The 13,903-nt window shown below is 39.8% G+C and overlaps 2 protein-coding genes across 4 annotated transcripts; one reads left to right on the top strand and one right to left on the bottom strand.

Annotated features, from left to right (window-relative positions):
• Positions 1-33: 33 nt before the first annotated feature.
• On the bottom strand, positions 34-6,039 carry LOC117423122 (protein Njmu-R1-like). Its single transcript, XM_034038572.3, has 10 exons — positions 5,696-6,039; positions 5,261-5,332; positions 4,555-4,680; positions 4,183-4,320; positions 3,250-3,307; positions 2,684-2,803; positions 2,209-2,270; positions 1,974-2,113; positions 1,600-1,703; positions 34-1,026 (listed from the first exon to the last, which is right to left on the bottom strand). Exons 1-10 carry the CDS (start codon positions 5,845-5,847, stop codon positions 808-810), a joined length of 1,191 nt encoding a protein of 396 aa, XP_033894463.2. The 5' UTR covers positions 5,848-6,039; the 3' UTR covers positions 34-807.
• A 428-nt stretch (positions 6,040-6,467) lies between these two features.
• Positions 6,468-13,170, top strand: LOC117423119 (BUB3-interacting and GLEBS motif-containing protein ZNF207-like). Of its 3 annotated transcripts, XM_034038567.3 has the most exons (12): positions 6,468-6,623; positions 7,527-7,653; positions 7,828-7,966; positions 8,086-8,271; positions 8,374-8,449; positions 8,544-8,614; positions 8,873-9,033; positions 9,452-9,544; positions 10,248-10,487; positions 10,700-10,862; positions 12,415-12,599; positions 12,826-13,170. In XM_034038567.3, exons 1-11 carry the CDS (start codon positions 6,583-6,585, stop codon positions 12,573-12,575), a joined length of 1,458 nt encoding a protein of 485 aa, XP_033894458.2. In that variant the 5' UTR covers positions 6,468-6,582; the 3' UTR covers positions 12,576-12,599; positions 12,826-13,170. The 3 variants fall into 3 exon arrangements, with proteins under 3 accessions (XP_033894458.2, XP_033894457.2, XP_033894459.2); XM_034038566.3 differs by having other exon boundaries at positions 12,415-13,170; XM_034038568.3 differs by lacking the exon at positions 9,452-9,544 and having other exon boundaries at positions 12,415-13,170.
• The last annotated feature ends 733 nt before the right edge of the window (positions 13,171-13,903 follow it).

Below are 13,903 nucleotides of genomic sequence, written 5' to 3'. Positions count from 1 at the left end.
TGAAATTAACAAAAAAATTCTCACAATGAACAGTTACTTAATGACATTTTTAATCTTTAATGTATTTGCAAGTCAGCATTTCTTAATACATGGGATGAATGACATTAATGCACTCAATATTATATACACAATACAGTATATCACACTTTCTATTGCTTACAGCTATTTGTATTTGTAATGAATGCAAGCAATGATCTGCTGTGCAAGCCTCGTGCGCCCTTCAGGAGCTCTTAGCATCATGTCACTTCTCTGTAACGGCTCCTTTGTCTTTTTTTTCAGGGTGCCGAAAAGGCCCTTCAGTGTTAATAAAAAGCACGGCTGGTAAATATGAAACACGGAGTTAGGCTTGTAAAGAGGTGGGCGGGTGAGCGGGGGCTGCAGTGGAGTCTTCTGGAATGTAAAATCTGAAAAGCATCTGACACAGTAATGATATAATCAATGGAAGCCTCCACAACAAAGCCCTCCACTTCACCCAGAACAGTAAGACAAGAGGGGTAGGGCAGCAAACCCACACAGTACTGAAACATACAGTGAATAAATACACAGGTCAAAACGAGGGGTTGCAGCTGAAAAACACAACTTCATTTCCTGTCATTACTAAAGCCAGTTTTCCTACCCGTGGTTGCATTAGAGTTTTTTTTTTTTTTTTTTTTTCACATTTAACTCACAACTCTAGAGTCACTAAATCCTCCCCAACAGCTTGTAGTGTTTATTAAAAGACGGCACAGCATTGCAAGGAGCAGGTATCCTAGGTTCTGCCGGGGTTAGACACTCGAGTCTCCCCTTTGCAAAGAGGGTCCTGCTCAGTTACTGGAGGCTAGTGGAGCCCTCTTCAGACATGAACTCCTCCAGCACCTGCACTATCCTATGTGCCTCCGGCATCTCGGCGTGCTCCACTTTCACATTCTGCAGAAGCACGTCTCCGTTCCCGCAGTGCTTCAGAAACACGTAGCACCTGAACAAGGCGTAGTGGTTCATCTCGGCCTGCTGGATGAGCCGCTTCAGGCTGTTCAGGTCTTGGATTGCCTGGAAGCACAACAGGAGTTGGGTTCAGAACGAGCGTGTCCACGTTTTACCCTCCCATGCACCAGCTGATTGCTATTTTCGTTCATATTTATGTTGCTTTCCCTTCTATCAGTGAACCCCACCGAGCGCAATGGATTACAGTGGCACACAGGTCTCAGATGTGCAACAGCATTTTGACTCCCTCTAGTGGCACAGACCCTTTTTTTGGAAAGTAGCCCTGTTTTGGGAAATTTACAAAAATAAGGCTAACGATTCCAAAAAGGGGCCAATGATTCCAAATTCCTACTTTAACACATTGTCTTCAATATAAAATATGATCATATCTTCTATGTATAGAGAGAACACCTATGGCCTAGGAAACCTGTTGCTTACATGTAATAAAATTAAGAGTTTCTCTCTGGCCTTTAAGAAAGAAAAGAGTAATTGACAAACAAAAATGAGCAGTATTTGAAAGACTCAACAAACAAATGACAAGTGCAAGACTGCCTTGAAAAGAATCCTTTAACAAACTTAAATAAAGCCTTTCACTTTTGGTCACTGTTAGTCGGTTTTATCTAATTGTTACAGTGGTACCTTTAGCTTAAAGTTTTCAAGAATCTGTCTCAGAAGGAATGGATTGCCCCCTTCTGCCCCGTTCAGAAAGGCCTGGACCCAGCTTTCACAAAACCGGTTACTGCCTGTGAGGGAACGGAGCTCAGTAAGACACTGGCATTTTAAAAACACTTCAAATCTTAACCATACATTCCAGGTAAGAATAAAGTAGGATGCCTGCACAAGGAAGAGCTATGCAAAGCAACCCAGGTACCAGCAAGCTGCACATGCATATGCACATTGTAGAACACATTACACTGCATGACATATATTATAGGATATGAGTTACCATGTGTTATTATATTACAATGATGGTTATTCCAAAGGGATGGTAAATCTCTAATGGCGTGCATCACCTGCGTTCAGGAACTGTGGCTGCTGCTGGCTGCAGTCTATAGTCACATCTTTCTGGGACTCCTCTGATAATGCATTACACAGAGTGGCTGCCGTTGTGTCTTCATGAATCAGACCCTGGAAACTGGCTGCGTTTAGAAACCTGGCAACAGACATGTTAACCCTTTAATCCGAGGACATCTCGTAAACCCCGACATTTCTGTTCTTGCGGACTCAAAGTTTATATATATATATTACCTGTCAATATCCTTTTTGACTTTGTCTTCTCCTATGACTGCCACAGGACTGTGACTCAAAGCCTTGAACATAAAAGTTGTTTTTCAGTATGTTAGTTTAGTATTCTAAAAAAAAAAAAAAAATACTGAAGTGCAGGTTTCCAGAAAGTATATAATGTGTTGTTATTTTACTGTTGTGTTATAAAAAGAAGTTAATTGTTTCATCACTATACATTAAATATGATAAAACCTCATTAAACAGTATATACTTTCCCAGGATGTGGACCAATGGTAGCAGGCGTTGCATTTTACAGGCTGTATCTTTATACACAGTGAAACAGAACCACTAAGTGGACTAAATACACATTATAGCAAAGCACAGATTAGGAAATGAAACTACACGACAACGAGGGTAATAAAGAAAAGAAACCTGGATTTGGAAATCTTAGGGGCTGCAGCTTTAACTGCAAGATTAGGCATGAAATTTGAATACTCACAGCATGCAACAGAAAGGAAACCTTGTCCTGGGTCAGCTGTACCACTCTTTGTATGTGCATTACACACTCCTCGTACCAGCTGCTCAAGTAAGGCCTGATGTGGGTCTCTAAGTCACTCAGCTGCCGGACAGAAAAGGAAGAGGAATTACAACGGAGCTACAAATTGCTACACGGCACAGCCACTAGAATATCGATTGCAACACTAATTTATAAAAACAAAAAAGCAACAGGGAGGTACGGTCCTGCACCAGAGCTGTCCGACCTTTTTGGCTAAGACAGCTATATTGATTACTTAAGATTTCTTATAGAGCAATTAAAATATATCCAAATACCACCAATGAAAAAAAAATAGCAACTGCACAGTGTCCGTGGTTTTCTGCATGTTGAACAGTTTGCAGGTTTAAAACACATCATCAATATGCTGCATTTTGACTGCACTTGCTTCTAATGCTACAGATTGTCCTTGCAGTCTTTTTCAATTAAAGATCTTCAAATGAGTCATACAGTATACAGGCCTGCACTATATTAAACATAACTGGTATAAGAATACAAAGAAGGTACATTACCTGTGGACTCAGAGAGCTTTGCAATCCCTGGACGTATGTGTCCAGCTCCAGCCTGAAAGTACTTTCTGTATTAAGGAAAGCTTCACTATGATTCAACGATTTCAATGCAAGGTCTGTGTGTTACAAAGTGTCTCCCCCATGATGCAAACATAGCAAATGAAAATGAATGTGAACACATGAAAAATGTTGCAGGAAATTATACGTAAAACAACCTAAATAAATCAACACATTGTACGTTTCATTTTCGATTGTCTGTATATAATGCTGGAAATAACTGACCCTTAATATCCTGGATACCTCTGCAGTTATATCTTTAATACAGGCATGACACAAACCTGGGAGAGCGGAATCAGAAATTCCACAAGCAAAGAGTGAGATCAGAATTACAAGCTGTCAGGGATGGAATAAGACTCCCATTGCATTGCGGTTTGATCCATTCCTGGTTTCACTGCGTTTAATAAAGATATACCTGAGCTTGTTGCCTATATTCTGGAGCTAATCAAACCTAGAGTGGGTAAAACTGCTATGCAATAGGAGTCTGATTTCCATCCTTGGAATCGCCCCTCAGATAATACCACTGCAACTCTGCTTAGAATAAGACATTATTTAGTTGATCTAAATACTGCCACCGTTTAAATGTTAAAATTGGCACTACTCTTAAAGACAAAAATAAACTAAAGCAGGGATTCTCAAACTTGGCCCTGGGGACCCCCTGTGCCCGCTGGTTTTTATTCCAACTGAGCTCTCAGGGGGTCCCCAGGACCGAGTTTGAGAAGCCCTGCACTAAAGAGACTCACACACACTTACAGACGTTATTTTTTCCATTTTCTAATGATTTCAATAATGACGGTATTTAGATCAATTGAATAGACCCTAGTGTATAACAGCAAGCTGGCACAGCACTGTGTTTAAACACTGTTGTTGAAAGGATATTGTTCAAGGCCCTTCTCCGAGCCCCCTAGGAAACAGATGACAAAATCAGTGCTGATCCCACCTGCTGCGCCGGCCTGGTCCTGTAACTTGTCTTGCTGCACCAGGCAGCAATAGCAACCAAGAGATTGTTCTGGAACACTAAAAAAAGAACGTTGAAAACAAAAAAAGAATTATTGGAGAGATTCTCCTTTGGATACACACTTCTTGCTAGTCCTAAAATAAAATTAAAACTTTAAGTGGAGCCAAGATAGTATCTGTGTTTGTCTCTATTTCACAGTTTTAAAAACTACACATTTCTCAAAGCTATTGCTGATTGCACCAGACCACTTGGAATTCAGCCTCAATGTTTGGTTCTGACAGCGCATCGCTTACCTCAGTGACACAGTCGCTATGTTCCCCATGCCTCCTAGAAGCGCCCCTTTGCTCAGACGCCTGGAAATGTAACTCTGCAGCTCTGGCTCAGCCTCCGCTGGCAGGTTGGTGTCACCCAGGGAAAGACTGCAGGCAGCAAAAGTTTAAAATAGTTAGGCCATACGTGTCTTTGTAAAATGGCAGAGGGGGCAATCTCATGCCAGCACGGCTCAGAACTTTCACACTCACTGATTCACTGGACAACCCTGTTTTGTAAGCTATTGGTTAAATATGAAAGCCATTACACATAACAGGGTGTCCAAATAGGGTCCAAAATCTGCAGAGCTGGGCTATTTAATAACACCCCTAGGCGTGCGGAAATCGGACCATGTTTGGACACCCTGTTGTGCGTTTTTGCTTTCATATTTGACCAATAGCTTACAGAACTGGGTGCCCTATATCTCAGGCCTGTCACAACATAAAGTTTCTGGAACACCATCCAGGACACTTTAAACAGCTCAGAAAAATGACCCAGTATTGGAAATAAGACTCCTATTGCATAGCAGTGGCACTCATTCCAGGCTTTGCTATGAGCTTGATTACCACATTGAGTATGGGTAGCAAGCTCAGGTGTGTCTTATTAAGCTCACAGTAAAACCAGGAATGGATCAAGCTGCTATGCAATAGGAGTCTTAGTTCCATCCCTGGACCCACCAATTTACTTTACCTAAACTCATCCCCGGGTGTGGATGCAGGTTTCCTGTGGCTCCCTGCCTCACTGTCATCTGCTCCCTGTAGTCTAGTAAATGAACGCAATACGGTTACATGCCTTAATACAACCAAAATAATCGAAATGCTAAATAATTAACATACAGCACTTCCTCCATACATGTGCTCATTTCAATTCAAAAGCACAACGAACGTGATGAAACATGTTGACAAATGATATACCCATATGAAGTTGTAACTACAGAATAATAACAACAACGATAATAATAATAATAATAATAATAATAATAATAATAATAATAATAATAATAAATAGCTACTGTACATCATACGTCAGTGAGTGTCCGAAGAATAAATAATGTCGCGCTGCAGTGGAGTTTCACTGAATTTATTTTGCAGTGTGCTGTTGTGTAATGTTTATTTTCACGTTTACCTGGAGCTCTGGTAGAAATACAGACAATAGTACCAGTTGCTTGATTGCTGCGGTGTTGTCACCGGGTCGGTTAGACACCCCTCCGTCTCCAGCTCGGTGTCCTTCTCGTCTCCGTCTACAGAGTCCTGGAAGGAAGACTGAGAAGTGAACATAGCTACATATAGGTATATGTATATTTATAGTTGTCTTCTGAGTTCAATCCGTGTATTAAACACGTACGACTGACAGCTGCCTCTTCAAAACAAACAACTAGTAGGTGCAAGTGCGTCACTTTTTGGTTTCCGGGTTAGTGTTACAGACACGCATCAAGGGTTCCCCGGCAGAGGCACGCGTGTTATTCAGTGTAGGGTGCAGCTTCCTTATACCGTAGTTTTCAAAACTGGAAATTGATGCGATTATGCATACTTGCGTACACATTATATATGACCTAATTGCTTTATAACTTTAATGTTTTTTTTAAAAACAAAATGTTTCTGCTTAGACATCTCTTTTTGTAATACAGAACAAAATATAGGTTGCTGTATGACAGTGGTAAAAGCTGAGAATTTGGCAGTTCAGTTCTTTAATTATATTTGCATTTTCCCACTTAAAAGCCACGTCAAAACAGACATATGCAGCCGTACTGTGCGGTACCAGTTGTACCATAGGAAATACAAGTGCGCAGCGCTTCTGTTTACTATGGGAACCAGCCTGGTTACTCTAATCATTTATATTGCACCTCCACTAGCCCCGCCCATCCTCATTAATATTAATCACCTCGTGCTGCATTGTGGGGAGGTGGAAGTTAGTCCGCGGCGCCATTTTCTCTGTCAGCTTCGCTGTGTTGTGGACACGGATCTAGCGGCCTCGCTTCATTTTTTTTGTCTTAAACCCCGCTTGTCGATATCATGGGTAGGAAGAAGAAGAAGCAAATGAAGCCGTGGTGTTGGTATCCTTTACGTAAAAGAACTGCAATGTTGTGGCTCGTTATTTATTAAGAGTTCATGTATTTTGACGGCGTTAGGCGGCCATTATGATTACGCTACGACGCGGTGTGTTCCTTCAGTGGTTTACAGAGCTGTAATCCGTTATTTTGTTGTTTTATTTTATTTTATTTTTTATTATTTGTACTCGAGTAAGTTGCTTAATTTCTGTAACAAATTAATGTAATTATTTTTTTGCAGCGTGTGGCCTGCAGCAAATGCCTAATGACGTTTCTTATAAGAAAAAAATCTTCATTTGTTTGTTTATGAAATCTACAAATGTGTGCTTTTTGTAGCTTGATAAAAAAAAAATGTAGGTGGTCTGAACAGTAATTAGTTTTTTTTAACTTTAGCAATGAAGTAATAAACACAGGAAAGTGGGTGTACTGCATGACTTCCGGTGTAGTGGTACGCACCTCCTATAGTCTAAAGTTAGAAAAACATTTCCTATTCCTCCCCCGTCTTAATTATTATTTTTTTTTTACAAAATATGTCTTCACATCACAAATGTAAGTGTTGTGTAAGTTATTGCCCAGTAGTGTGGTGATCACTGGTTTGTTACATATTTGCGTGTGTGATTTGAAGTGTACTGTAACCTGCACAAATAGAGAAGTACACTTTTATTTTATTTTTATTTTAGATAAATGGCAGGGGTTAAGCCCTGTTAGATAGTAATTACACTACTGTGTTTGGCTAAAATGTAATTTTAATTTTGTTTTTGCTTGAATTGTATACCCGTGTTAATGATAAAAAGAGGCATGTGGTGTAATTGTATTTAAAAAAAAAAAAAAAAAATGTATTGGCATAGTTCTATTTAAGTATTTGATTTATGCTCCCGAATACTATTGACCTTGACTCCAGATACACAGGTACTGCAACAGAGATTTTGATGATGAGAAAATTCTTATTCAGCACCAGAAAGCAAAGCACTTCAAATGTCATATTTGTCACAAGAAATTATATACAGGCCCAGGTTTAGCTATACACTGTATGCAGGTAAGTGCAAATTTTATATATATCTATTTATATATTTTTTTGTAGTTTCTCTTTGCTGCATATATTGCAAAGTTAAGATACCTTTGGGCCCTTGCAGTGAAATTTCCAAATTAATTTGAAGTAGTGGTAATCAGGTTTTTGTGCTGAATTCATTCCTATTGCTTTTAAATGTAGGTACATAAAGAAACAATAGATGGCGTACCTAATGCGATACCAGGAAGGACGGACATTGAACTGGAAATTTATGGCATGGAAGGCATACCGGAAAAAGATATGGAAGAAAGGAGAAGGGTACTAGAGCAGAAAACACAAGGTAAAGGCGTCAGAACTGTCACTGCCTTCTCTCCCGTCCATTGACTACTAGATACATCTGAAGGTTGACACCCTTTGGTAAATACGTTTAAATCTCAATTGTTTTATTTATTTTAATAGCTGAAAGTCAAAAAAAGAAGCAGAACAATGCGGATGACTCTGACGATTTTGACGATGATGAAGAAGCCGGGCCCTCTTTCCAGCAGCAGACTGTGCAGCCCCAGCAGAGCTACATGCCGCCGATGACCCAGCCAGGAATGCTACCTGTACCGGGGGCACCAGGAATGCCTCCCAATAACTATTCAGGTACTTGATGCTGCATTTAACGTTCAGCCCTGTTTAGCTGAATTTACATTGCTGTATTTTATAAAGGACAACCCCAATTAAAGATGTTTGTTTTTTTTGTAGGCATGCCACCCATGATGCCAGGAGTTCCACATATGATGCCCGGGATGCCCCCAGTTATGCCTGGCATGCCACCTGGGTAAGTCAGATATTCCACATTTAAGATAATTGCTCAGCTGTTTCACTAGGGCATATTTTTTTCTTGATGCACAGTGTAATTTCTGTTTTTACAGAATGATGCCAATGGGTGGCATGATGCCTCCTGGACCTGGTATGCCCCCTATGATGCATGGCATGCATCATGGTGAGTACTGCTTAATGTTTGATAACCAATTTAAAAATATTGATCCTTTTAAATTGGGCACTGTGCAAGCTTTCCTTCATGGTTCTTTCAGTCAATTTGTAGAGAGGTGTTATTTATCTGACTATTGTAAACTTCAGCTTCTTCCAGGTATTGTTTTGCTGCAAAGTGTAGTAAATGTAAGGCTATGTTTTTGCTGATCTTGCAGGTTGGTCTTTGTTTCCAGCTTAAATTCAGTTCATATGTTTGTTTTACCACCAGGTATGCCTCCACCTGTAGGGCCTCGTCCGGGTATGCCTCTTATGGGACAAGGTCCTCCAGTTACTGCGCAAGGCTTGCTAAGCAGGCCTGCGCAATCTGTGGCAACAGCACCTAATCCACAGCCCCCCGTCACGAAACCACTGTTTCCCAGTGCAGGACAGGTATGACATGCATAGGTTATTTTATGTTTTTACACTGGAACCCTTTGTACATGAACTCTGCCAAAGCCTTCTAAATGCACCTACGGGCAAATTGTAAATACTGATAGTAAGATTAATTAACTAGTTGCAGTTACCAGAATACACTCGTTTATTTAGTGGACGGTACACATGGGTGCCCTAAAACTTCAGGGCTGTTACTTATTTAGTATTAAGAGCCTGAATATTTTAATAAATATCACTTGGCATCAAAAACTAAAACATTAGATCGTTTTCGTCCTGTTGACCGACTCTTGAATCAAACATTGTGCAATGTTAATGCTCAAGTTTTTTTAACAAGGTCCTGAAATAGAAGCTTCAGGTTTTTCCCCACCCATTTGTGACTTGGGTTTTCACTGTTTGCTCTTTCTTTATGCTACAGATGGGGACTCATGTTCCAAGCACAAGTTCAGCTTCATCCAGTGCCGACACAGTGTCAGCATCTTCTAAACCTCTGTTTCCTAGCACAGCACAAGTATGCAGGAGCTTGCAGATACATTTCAATTTGTAAAATTAGTGCTTTACAAATACTTGCAATGGCATGCAGTGAATAAAGCGTATTGGTAACCTGTGATGCATTGAAGAAATGCATTGATATTGTTGATATTACATCTTCAGAAATATCTAAACGTAGAAATATAAATCTCAGGCCAAGTATTTGAATTTAAACACGCTTTGCAACTTAACCCAGTGAATTGGTTTTCCCAGTAGATGATCCCCTTTTGTGTGATTTTTCTGCATGTTTAAACAGTCAAGTCTCAAATGGGGGTTCAGTACAAATCTGTGAAGTTTTAGTGTTGTGTTTTTTTTTTGGTTTGTTTTTTGGGGGGGGTGGGGGGTTGTTGCCAAAGACTATTTCACATTACGGGAACCTGAATGCACAGATTTGTGTTGAACTTACATGTAAGCTTTGCTCTGCATTACTTAGTCCTGTTGTAGCAAAGTATCCTTACTGATTTGAGCTACAAAGTATACTACTGAAGTGTTTACAGCTTTACTGCATCTATTGTACAATTTATAAAGCATGACATTAAAGGTAAATTGGTGGTTGTTTTTTAGATTATAGTTGGTGAGCTTTGCAGTGGGTCTGTTTTTCCACATTGATGCCTAAAATGTAATTTGGTCTCTGTTCTTGCTAGTTTTTTTACTGACTTACATTTTTCTGTTTTATTGAACAGGCTCAGCAGGCAGTGTCAGGACCAGTTGGTACTGATTTCAAACCTCTTAATACGCCTGCAACATCTGCAGAGCCCCCTAAACCAACATTCCCAGCATACACCCAGTCCACAGCTTTGACCACTAATGCAACAAACAGCACTGTATCTAAACCACCAGCTACTGTCACAAGTAAGCCTGCTACCCTCACTACAACGAGTGCAACTAGTAAGTTGATCCACCCTGATGAGGATATTTCATTGGTAAGTTCTTGCATGTATTTTTTTAAATCTTCAACAGTAAGTAATATATATAACCATTAGGTCAAAGTAGACTTAATGCAATGTTGTAGTTTTATTGAGCTTTATCAATGCAATTTTCTTACATTTTTTATACTGTTTTGCATGTGTTGAGACTCCACAAATGTTGCAAGCCACTAAACTGCTTCTTTTGTCATTTTTATTTCTATTTGTAGGAGGAAAGAAGAGCACAGCTGCCTAAATATCAGCGAAATTTACCTAGACAAGGGCAGCCACCTATGGGGGCTCCGCCTGTTGGACAAATGGGGGGGATGATGCACCCACAGCAAGGCATGCCCCCACAGCAACCTGGAATGAGAAATCCAATGCCCCCACATGGTAATGCTCTCGCATGCTAATCTAACCTTTTGTAGGAATTAGTGACCCTAAATATATGTATGCCAAGTATTTTCCAAGAAGCAATTCTGCCAGTCATGATAAACTTTAAGTTGTAATCCTACCATTTGTTGTATATAGTATGCAGTTCTGTAAAGCAGCATTATGAAGTAGGGAATTTCGAGTAATTTAGTGCTTGAGCGTTAATTTAGAGTACTCAGTTAATGCCAGACAATATTATTCTACATATGCGCCACAAAAATTACCACATTCACACTAGAACCGCCGCAGTTATGCGCATATCTAAAACCGCCGCTGGCAGTCATCAGGAGGGTACATTTTAAACATCAATATTAAAATGAAAGACAACGATCCGATACAACTCATTTCGAAAACTGAACACCATCCACCCCTCCCACCTCCAGCTCGTGTTATCCAGAGGCAAACCTTTAATTTCTTCATTCACCATCTCGACAGCAAAGTGTTGTGTAGCGTAAGCTGCATTGAAAGAAATGTCTCGAAACCCCTCTTGCTGTTTATGATTTTTATTAAATGCCCAGATGACCCCAAAAAAAAAAAAGTTGAATGCAAACTGCAAGCGACTCGTATCATGGAGGCATAACCATTCTCTGGGGTCACTTGACAAGTGTAAGTTCATACTATTAGTAGTAGTATTAATATTTTTATTAGTGGTAAAATGTGATTGCAACTGATAACCTGCTTGGAACAGAGACTGTTAAATACAGCTTTGTTTTGTCCAAGTCAGCTGTAGTTGGTGCTTTTGCAATGCAAGATTACTACTGTATATATCACAAGCAGCATCAATTGTGTAAATAAAATGTGTGTTTTTATTTAAATTATAAAAACTTGATTTATTGTTAAACCTCAACCCGTAAAAATGGCTTCCGTGGCTTAAGATGGTATACGTGAATAAAATATTGTAACGACCCCTGGTCTTGAGGCTCAAAGCAGGAGACGGGATTCAGACGCTAACAAAACTACTTTTATTAATTAAACGGTCCGTGTTTTGGGTCAGGACAACATCACAAAAACAATAAATCCTTCCTCCTGTCTCTGGGGGGCGGCATGACATGGTCTGTACCCAACACCCACCCACACTACCGAAACTAGTGGTATGGTCCCACCCCAGAACAATACAGATAGCGTGAATGCACAGGACCAGATGAAACCAAAGCCTGCCCACCTGAACTGACCGGGTTGGTTCAATATATTGAACTTGCATTCATGAAGAGATATTTTAAATTTGAGTACTCAAAATAAATTGGTGCTTGAGTAATTTTATAATTGCCGAGTACTCTAACCCACACCTATTATGAAATCGGTATCATTTCACACTTTTTTAAAATATTTATTTAATATTCTGTTGGTATCTTGCTGCTGTTGCACAAATATATATAAAATCTATACTGAAGTGTTACTGAAATCTTTAAAAAAAATTCATACTCATACTGACACATCTGGATTATGTATTTAAATCAGCATTTGCATACATTTGATTGACTGCCCTTTTTTTTTTTTCCCTTCCTTTTTACAGGGCAGTATGGTGGTCCTCCCCAGGGAATGCCAGGCTACATGCCTGGAGGGATGCCTCCATATGGACAAGGGCACCCTATGGTTCCCCCCTTCCAAGGCGGGCCACCCCGACCACCAATGGGAATGAGACCTCCTGTAATGTCGCAAGGAGGCCGATATTGAAGCTGATCCTCCGTCTCTTAATAGGTTTGGAGATTAAACCTTTTCTCATCTTGTGGTGTTTTTAGTAGCCAAACTTCAGTGCAATTAAGGCTTCGTTGTGACTTAAAACAAAGCAAACAAAAAACTGATGAGAAAGTTTGCAACGCATGGGACATTCATATTTTACATAACATTATTTGAACAAAAAAAAACAAAAACGTGTTGCATTTGATACTGTGTGGCTTTTTTTTCTTTTCCATGTTTCATTTAGGTTTTTAGAAGTGAAGTTTAGTAAATATGGTTCGTAATATTTTGAAGGCGCTGGAGTTACATGAACATACCCCCTTTTAAAGGCAAGTTCTGTGAATTACACTGCTATACAGAATGTGAGGCCTTCACAGCACTTTATGTGCTGTTGGACTTCATGTCCCCAACATTGTTTGGTGAGGGCTTCAGGTACCATTTCCAAGTATCTGTATGTTACGTCTCAGTGTGACAATATTACATGTATTTAGATTTGTTTCTGTTGCAGGGTTTTCTTTGACCACAGAATAGATCTTGTGATTTATATCTGTACTGTTGTAAAATTCATTGTAATAAAACGTGATGAAAGCTTCGGTTGTTTTTTTCATGACCAGAAAAGGAACCCAGCATAAAGGTTTGTACCCAGCAGTGTGTGTGTGTGTGTGTTTGTATGATGTGCAATGTTTATGAACACAAGACTTCTGAAACATGAGGCCTCTTAACAATCTATCTTTGGAAGTGAAGTAGCTGAGGACACAAACACACTACAGTGTAGTTTAGGAATGTGACCACGGGTTTCCCCAATAGAATAGTGTTACAGATAACCAAATATTGATCCTTTTCCCCTGGATTCAGCCCAAATGCAGAATACTGTTAAATCCCCAAAAGGTTCCACATGCTCATGGTGGTTCTGAGCCTAATGCAGTGAGTCTGGTCATTGTAACATGAATGTGATTTATTCCCAGAGACAAACAAAACGGCCTATTACCCACCCACCCACCCCCTGCCCTCGCCTTAAGTAAAAAGCTGCATTTTTCACTATATGCTCAACGGGTGACTCTGGTATTTTCCCGGAAGTTTAGATTTGCATCTGGAAGTACAATACAAAGTATTGGGAAGAGCTAGGAAAGCACCAAAAAAAAAAAAACTAAGCAAACAGGAATTTGAATTTGTATGTTTAAGGTATTGGGAGTAAAGGGGCTTGTTAGTCGTATAGTATAAATTATTACTACATTGTTATCACCCAAACTGCTTGTTAACATTTATATTTGTTAAATTGCATGATTAGTTAACCAGTAGTTGGATTTTCAAAATTGGCACATCCT

The sequence above is a fragment of the Acipenser ruthenus genome, chromosome 17 (genome assembly GCF_902713425.1).
Source record: "Acipenser ruthenus chromosome 17, fAciRut3.2 maternal haplotype, whole genome shotgun sequence".
Taxonomy (NCBI): domain Eukaryota; kingdom Metazoa; phylum Chordata; class Actinopteri; order Acipenseriformes; family Acipenseridae; genus Acipenser; species Acipenser ruthenus.
Note: the sequence above shows the minus strand (reverse complement) of the source record. Positions and strands in the feature narration are given on the sequence as shown.